An 8,688-nucleotide genomic window follows, 5' to 3' on the forward strand; every position below is an offset into this window, starting at 1 on the left:
AGTAACTTTGTGAACTTGATGGGTATTTTAGCAAAGTTAAACATTTATTTATTCTGAGTAGTACGAACATCAATCATAGCATAGTTGATAGTAATAGTCATATTTTTATTATATGTTTAGGTTTACCAGAACCCATCACTGTTGATGATCATACAGAAAATCTGAAACCTATTAATCCAGAGATTTCTTCTCTTAAAGGTAAGTTTATAAATTCTCGGTTAAGGTAGCTGGAGAATAAGGAAGAAAACAGTTGTTAGTTGTCTCCCCTTTATCTCCAAACCCTTTTTAATGAACTCGCTCTAATATTTCAAAAATACATCAAACATTTAAAGATGAGCACTTATCTAGGTATGACTTTATATTGTCTACTTTCAATTTCAGCACCATGTCTGCTATTTACCACTGAAGAAATCAAGAAATATATTGATCAACTTGAAACGAAATTAAAATATTTTCATCAGAAAATGCAAGAAGCTGAAATAAGAATAAATAATCAACAGTCTCTTCTCGATCAACAGGAAGACGAATTGATATTTTACCGAAAATTTCATAAAACTGGTAAAAATGACGCCAATGAGTTTATCCCTGAAGAATATGAAAGACTCGAAACACCACCAGAGGCAGAATTTCGCAAGTACTCCTTTGGCAAAAAGCTAAAGGTTGAAATGAACCCTACAGACGTTGATCCTGATATAAAGGAAGCTGTAGATAGAAGAATACAAGAGATCTTAAATAAAACAGAACTATCACCAGGATCATCTTTGCCAAGTCATAATTCATTTCAAAATATTATTTACATCAATCATGAATTCGATGATGAGATGTTAAATCCAACATCACCAAGATCCTGCGAATCTCCTGTTCTATTTATAGAAGCGGATACGTCATCAATACAAGATCATGATAAATCCGTTGATACTTTATCACCTGAAAATTCTGCTCTACGTAATGCAACAAGCAATCCTCTGGAACCCGGCGATTATGAAGGACCTAGCCAATTTCAAGAAGTACACACAATAAGAGAACAGACAGATATGAAACCTACCTTAGAGGACCAAGCTGCAGATCAGCTCCTTCAACAATCAAAATCTAGTCAAGATCCGTACAAATCTATAAATATTCAAGAGTGTGGAACTGGGATGAAATATGACATCCCAGCAAGCCCAAGTCCAAACCCAGAAGTCAATATCAGAGAAGACTTTGAGTTTCAACAAATCATAAAATCATCTGGAGTAGAAAATGAAGAAAATAAGTTAACAGAACAGCTTGAAAGTACAACCAGAATGAATCACAACTGAGTGATCTGTTGGAAATCGTGAAAAACATATCTACATCACAAGACGATCAGGTTCAAGCGAATGATGTACAGATGACTCAAGAGGAACAACAACTAATTGAAGAACTTGAAAAATATGTTGGAATTTATGAGGTCAGCTTCGAATCCTTTACTGACACCCATAATGAATTTCCAATGGTTGAAAAAATGCCTTACATCGATATAGGATCTGTTCTACTAAAATTAGAAACATCCGAACCTACAGACCTAATTGCTCCTTCAAAAGGAAAACATGTCAAAAAGTTGGCCCGAAAAACGGAAGTTGAAATTGAGAATGGACGACGCCCTGTTAAGTCCGCGTACAGGAAGAGCACATATCAATCAATGTTATCTTCAATTGAATCAAAGAAGATCGACCTTCCAATAGTTTCAGACTTCAATACCAGAATACCGCTACCAGATATTTCAACAACTGGTTATATATCACACTCCTCATCACGCAGAGCAGCTGAAACAAGATTATTGGTTGGGAATGAAAGTGTGTCTAAAATCAATCAATTGGATAGACGAGGTGCTCTACCACAAATACGTGCTGGATACTCTAGGAAACCACATTATCAAGATGTAGATGTATCATCATTACCAAAATTAAATCCAGGTTATAATAAATCAAATACAAAAACCAACTGCCAAGGAAAAGACGAAGAAATTGTTCTGCCGCAAATTAAATCAACATCATTATCAACTCCAACAGTTTCAAATCACAACCTTAGACAAAGAATCAAAAGCAGTCTTTTACCAGATATGACAAAATCAGAAAAGTTGCCTTCAATCTTATCAATTAATACATCAAGGCAAGCAAAAGCATCGACGTCCAGTGTAGGGAAAAGTCAAGGCTTCACGAAATCTGCAACCTTTAAACAACCGAAGGTGTTACTTCCGGTTCAACCTAACCTCTATCAATCGAATCGTCGTAAAGAAAGACGTCCCGGTAAATTACCACCTATTTGTAATCTAGGTTTAGATGATAACCTGGTAGCAAGGAAGGATTAGAGACTTAATTAGAAAATTTAAACGAAGAAATATTTCTATACATTATCCTTGTTGATAATAAAACATTTATATAATTTTATATTTCTGTCTTTTACATTCTATGTTGGTCCGAGAAATATTTCACATTTCGTGAAATTCACGTCATTTAAGCGCATGGCTTCCCATCTTGCTTTATTATATACCAACACAAAGGGCCCTTCTAAATTGAAAAGAGGTAAAAACGATATGATATTTTCTGATCGTCTCTGGCTGATTTATTTTTCATCATCAGTTAATAAAATAAGATAGTGACTTGATTTGCATGACACTCTTTATTACTTAATCTATTTGAATTGCATGTGTATTGGGACTCTGATGAATCTTATTGTACCATTCTTATTTACAATCCATCGTATATGGTATTTAGTCCGGTGAAAAAAATAGAGCACAAACAAAAACATGAAGTCGACCAACGTTGTGTCATTACACAGACAATGTCTTTTACAACAGTACTGCCAACAGAAGCGGCAATGTTTTTTGCTTATTAGATTAGAGCGATAAAACACACATGGTATACACGGCGCAAACAACAGCGCTCAGACTAAGTATATATCGAGATTGGGCTCCATTTACTTCCTTATTATATTCAATAATAGAATCATTCAAAAAGACTGATTTATAACTTATTATTGGAATAGCAATATGTTTCTTCGCTTGACCAAGTTCTGAAATGACAAGGATATGAAAGGATAAATTGTAAGATTTGAATGATTGAGTTTTTCCCCTTATCGTTCACTATTTCAGACAAATATTCATTGATTTCCATCAGGGGCATTACATTGTGCTCAATGGTTGTGATAACAGCTGTTTTGTATAACACCAGGTTATACTCTTAAAGCGCTCAACTTGTAGTCGTCATAACAAACTATTGCAAAGCATAACACAAACTCGAAAAGCCAAAGCATCGAAACTGTACGTTGTACTTACAAAACATGCATTTTTAAATATCGTTATACATACCACCATAAGTCAAACCATGAGCTAAATGAAGATACCCGGATTTGCCAAGGTCAAAGGTCACTGGACCTTTATAGTCAATAGTTGACAATCTATCTCGAGTAAATCTGCAGTAGATCATACCACTAGCCAGTTTCGTTTCTACACCAGAATATCCTTGCTGCAATAGAGAATGTTAGTTATAAAATCCAGACGGCGTGGGTTTTAAGGTTTTGATACTTCACACTTTGCAAATAAAATCCAGCATTAGGTATATCTATTTTAGATCGAAATCGACAACCAAAGGCCAGAACAAAAGAATATAATAACCTTGGTTTTTATAACGTTACATAGGTCTAATTCACAGAAGCATGAAAAGCCGTTGTGGGGTGTTTTATTCTAAACTTACAGTTAATTCCTGTACGGTATATTTAGCTGGGTTGAATGAATACTGAATACCAACATAATCAGTTACAACAGCGCACAGAAACGCCTGATCGCTTCCCTAAATTAACAAAAAGAATTGATTAAACTTAACTACACAACACTACTAGGGTAACATGGTGGAATACGCACCCCCTAAGAACTTGATTTGGAAGAATATAAAAGTGGGAACTATGATGACTAATACGTAAACCTCAGTTAATTATATATTAACAGTGACTTTATATAGCAACCACTTAACTTATTTTGAATATGAAAGGGCATCCTTTAAAACCTTAAGTGCGAGTCGTCTTGCCCTGATGATAATGAGAGGGTGACATACCACAAAACCCTAACTGTTTTGTAAACAGGTCAATAAGAAATAGTTAAAGTGAGGCTGAAACGTCTCAAGGACACTTAAGAAATTGCAATAATCCAAACTTGCGACACACACTCCAAATATTAGATGAAAACTGGTACAAACGTTTTATTATCTTAAATAATTTCAGCAGGCCTTCAAATTAATTAGCTACAAACATGGTTGGATGTTGGTGGGGATTACGCGACTAACGGGGACAGATAAAAACGCCATCTGATGATTAACCTTAGAGGTATCCCCATAAAGCATCTTGCCTCGAGGGGAGTACTCCCCCATGCTACTCTACTACGAATCAAGATTAGTATTATTTGAAATGGAGATAATAATCTTCCTATTTTTTTTTCCTGTAATGGCGTTAAGTGAAGACGTGCAAATCGACTCAACGTCAAGTTGCTTGGACCAATAATGGAGGAATTTGAAGATTTCTAAGGCAGTGACATTGGCTTACGTATGTTTTGATTCCCTGAGACTGAAAACTATTTGCATCATGACAAGATAATAATAGTTCAGTGGTGTCTCAGACGTTTATAATCACGATTAAGATTAAGATTATTCAACGTATAGCGCTCATCACTGCTCTGATGTGAGCAATCATGTGAATCAATAGAACAGAACATGTTGTTAATCAGAGTTTCACGCTATGCGATCTTAAGACAACTGACCTATTTTCAGCCTGCGTCGCTACTGAAGTTCTAAGTAACAACATGATTCAAGTTTTAATATTTCTTAATAATACATTATAATAGTAGACTTCATAACATAAGAATTGATTTTACCATTACGCGATCTTCAGAAATTGCAAGGCCAACCCAACCAGCACCACTTTCTGATGGTCCGAACATCTCAAAGGAATAAGTCTCATCCTGGTTCTGTTTATAAGTCACCCCCAAGTTACAATCATTTCCAGAACAAGATGGTGGATGCAGGAAACACCCTTTTGATGCACCACATTCTGTTAGAGATATATCTTCGAAAGAGTTGGAAATATTTGGTAACTGAAATTTTAGAAAATTTATTGAAAAAATATATATATAAATATTTAGAAAAATTATCTTGGAAAAAGCTTTCGGACAAGCGATTAAGAAAGAAAGGGACAAAGAAACAACCACTTTTACATGAGCTACAGCTTGTGTCCCGAGGATCTTTTCTATCAGCTGGTCCTTTGCCAAACCTGGTTTTTATTCTTACCCAAGATTACTTATTCTATACCACCAGATATGAGACGTTTTCTGTTCTACGAAAATAACATTACACTATAAGGCTCGCGAAAACAACATAACATGTAATTTTCATCTCTTATTTCCAAAGAAATGTTGTAATACTCAGTATATTTTTTTAATGTGAGAAAATGACTGGGGTTTATTTTGTGAATACAATGTGAATAGTCTTTTAAATTATACGGTTTCTTAATTTTGTGATAAAGAATATCTTCACACACTTTGGTTACAATGATTTTAATGATAATGATGTAGAAAAGACATGTAACTTGTTTGTGAATAGATAGAAGACGTTAAAGGGGTTGTAAAGGGGTTTTCTAAATGTGTATCGGGTACAGTGATAGCATCAGTTTGTACCATTCCAATTTTCAATCAGACGCCAGACGTCAGCAATTCAACTACGACTAGGCGTTTTATGACGTCACTATCGCGGATGTTCTTATATCATTAAAAGTTTTGGCGATAGTGACGTCATTAAACGCTCATTAAAAGTTTTAGTGTAATTGCAAAAAACCATACACGTCTGATTGAAAATTGAAAATTTATATACATAAATAGTTAAGAAAACATCTTTATAATCCCTTTAACATCAGATTTCGAAATTACCCAAACCTGATCGGGATATCTAGATAGTAGATCTTCTATTGAAAATGAAAAAAAAAATCTAAACCCGGACCCTAGCTGTTTAACAAAAGATCTTATAATAAATTTTGCCGTAAATGTAATATTTCTGCACTGAAGCAGTGACGTCACAAAATTGTCCTGGAAGAACCCTCTCAGACGCTTCTTGAGAGACATGGGATTTTGGAGCCTCCACAGGGTTGCCATATTTTGAATTCAGCCTCGACAGTTTCCCTCCCCCATTGAGTCAGCCTGCTCCATATTTAACTGCGCCGCCACTGCATTTAAGACAAATTGTTAGGGTTTTTGGAAAAAGGGTGCTGAATTCAATATTAAGTGTTAAGCACTCTCACCTGATATGTCGGACCAACAACACTAGTTGCAGATTCAGCTTGGACCACTGCTTTCACTCCAAACCAAAATGTTTTATAATCTTTTACAATGGTCGCTCTGGAAAAAGTTAACATGTTGATACAGATGACACGCGGCATTAGTGCATAGTATCTTCACAATGTCAAACCATTGCGATCTGTGTCTTATACTTTGACTACAATAACCACCTTTCTGGCATAACGGAAGTTTGTAAATGTAGCAATTTAAATCCAATATTGATTGGATCGTGCTACATGTATTATCTGAAGGCTATGATTGCAGCTGTATTCTATAGTGTGCAATCCAATAAAATTGCTGCATTTATAAACTTCCATGATGCTGTCTGGTATTATACGCAGTGCTTAAAAGCTTGACATTATGAAGATGAGAATGCCTGGAGAATCATAATTTGATATACAAATCTATTGTTTTCACGACGTTTGTGGCTCCTCTCTTTTTAGAAAAACCTAGGCAGCTCTTGACGTATTAACTCAAAATCCTCAAAAGATGAAAGATCAGGAAATTGCACCTGTTCGGGCATTATCGCAATGTCAAGCTATGAATAACTGCATCTTATATATTTTAGATGAAGTTAGTAATACTTGACATTGAAATGTTCTTCAATATATATCTGATATGCCCTTTCCTCAGTTTTACGTTGTAGGATGCACTTTTGACATTTTGAAATTTCTTCAATTCAGAATTTTTAAGAAACAAGAGAAAATTACAAAACTAATGTAAAATACGTACGTAAACTGTATATCGCCTACACTATGATCGGGTGCTTTCCATGTTACTGTGACATTTGTTACTGATTCATTGTTTTTATGTGTTACAAGATTCTATCAAATAAATACATAGTAGATTATTGAAAAGTATGATTTACATTAAATTGTCTTATTTTGCCGAGGTCGGGATACAATAATCATAGAGATGTTTAACTACTGTGAAATACGGTATTTGTACCATTTCATTAAAGATATACGAGACCATGCAGAACTTGGTCATCAAGTCATTCAATTTCCCGCTTCTCAAAATATCAAATTCTTTGGACTCAATTATCTTGATACTTAATGACCAAGAGTTTAATTGGCTTCAAGTTAAAACAATATTTTTTCAACACCATGAGAACTGTGAAAAATTTGAGAGGAAATTCTCTATGTGAAATGCGTGTATTATTGCAGATATATTTAGTGAATTTTATCAATGTGAATGAGTTGGTACCTAATCTGAAATGATCTCTAAAAAAATTCACATCTCAAAAGTCGATTTGTGCACAATTTTATCAAAATCAGATAACTGTTCATTTTTTTTTATATTTCTCGTCTCCATTGTAATCTAACAAGGTGTCACAACAGTCACGTTTAATTTATTGTTATTTTCAACCAATCAAAGCGTGTAATGTAGTGTCAGTTTCGTCATAATAAATTCAATAACGGATTATATAATAACTTGTTAAGATTTCAATGAAGAAGAAAATATCATAAAAAGAAAAGAAATTGTAATCTTCTTTTAATCAGATTAGTATGTGTAAGAAGCTCGTTAATGAGAAGAAATAATGAACTCTTACTTCAACTTGTCTTCATTAGTTTTATCATTAGTGTCCATTGTCATATAATATATAATTATGTTGTCTACTTGGTGAGAAACTTTGTGGTTTTACAAAAATATTAGATAGGTCCAACTGTTAATTTTACATGTTAATGAGGTCAGTGAACACCATGTAGAATAGGCCTTTTAATTAAAAAGTCTCTGCATCAGACAGAAAAACATGGGCACAGTCAGCTAAAGAAAGTGTAGAACGTATTTAAACTGTACATACACTTTTACCAAAGAAACAACTTTGTGTTTGAAGTTTGTCACTGGTATAATTTGTAAACTCTCCCATCATTTCCTCTGTATTGCCTGATACACGATGTACTCGCATTTCTATACCTTTAAAACTAACATCATCGTCTGACTTGACTATCACTGAAAAATAACAGAAGTGGAAAATATATAAAGATAAACGATATTAGCTACGTGGAGTGACAATCCATCGACAGTTGAAACTCGAAAAAGAGTACAGGCTAATGCCGCTGTCCTGGCAAAATTGCCAGTGGCGGCGTAAGCTTTCCGAGAATGGTGGTACAAATAGGAGGCAGACTGACTCAATTCGGCTTCTCTGTGGTGGTGTAATAGTTGCAAGCCTCTCATAGAGCGTCTAAGATGGTTCTCTCGAGAAAATATTTATAAAATAATAAATTCTGACACATATTTTGGACCCCCACTGGCGCTCCCATTCCACACTGCATGGCGATGCCCGTCTTCATTAGCCCATAAGTTGAAAAATGTAGGACGTAAAAATCTCCATTCAGTTCATATCATTTCAA

At 34.7% G+C, this 8,688-nt stretch overlaps 3 protein-coding genes across 3 annotated transcripts in view; 1 reads left to right on the forward strand and 2 right to left on the reverse strand.

The window, feature by feature from the left end:
• Positions 1-2,329, forward strand: part of LOTGIDRAFT_172088 (hypothetical protein) — a gene marked incomplete at both ends in the record, with an annotated part of 4,876 nt that extends 2,547 nt beyond the window's left edge. The window contains 3 exons of the mRNA XM_009048671.1: positions 121-198; positions 382-1,272; positions 1,341-2,329. Coding sequence (XP_009046919.1) covers positions 121-198; positions 382-1,272; positions 1,341-2,329 — 1,958 coding nt within the window. The remainder of the gene's footprint in view (positions 1-120; positions 199-381; positions 1,273-1,340) is intronic.
• A 528-nt stretch (positions 2,330-2,857) lies between these two features.
• On the reverse strand, positions 2,858-6,435 carry LOTGIDRAFT_172089 (hypothetical protein; the record flags this gene model as incomplete). Its single annotated transcript, XM_009048672.1, has 5 exons — positions 2,858-3,033; positions 3,329-3,485; positions 3,714-3,809; positions 4,883-5,101; positions 6,298-6,435. The coding sequence occupies 5 exons, from the start codon at positions 6,433-6,435 to the stop codon at positions 2,858-2,860; spliced, it is 786 nt and encodes a 261-aa protein (XP_009046920.1).
• Positions 6,436-8,123: 1,688 nt separating this feature from the next.
• LOTGIDRAFT_172090 (hypothetical protein) overlaps positions 8,124-8,688 on the reverse strand; it is a gene marked incomplete at both ends in the record, with an annotated part of 3,143 nt that continues 2,578 nt past the window's right edge. Inside the window, one exon of the mRNA XM_009048673.1 lies at positions 8,124-8,287. Coding sequence (XP_009046921.1) covers positions 8,124-8,287 — 164 coding nt within the window. The remainder of the gene's footprint in view (positions 8,288-8,688) is intronic.

The sequence above is a fragment of the Lottia gigantea genome (assembly GCF_000327385.1).
Source record: "Lottia gigantea unplaced genomic scaffold LOTGIsca_126, whole genome shotgun sequence".
In the NCBI taxonomy this organism is placed as follows: Eukaryota; Metazoa; Mollusca; class Gastropoda; family Lottiidae; genus Lottia; species Lottia gigantea.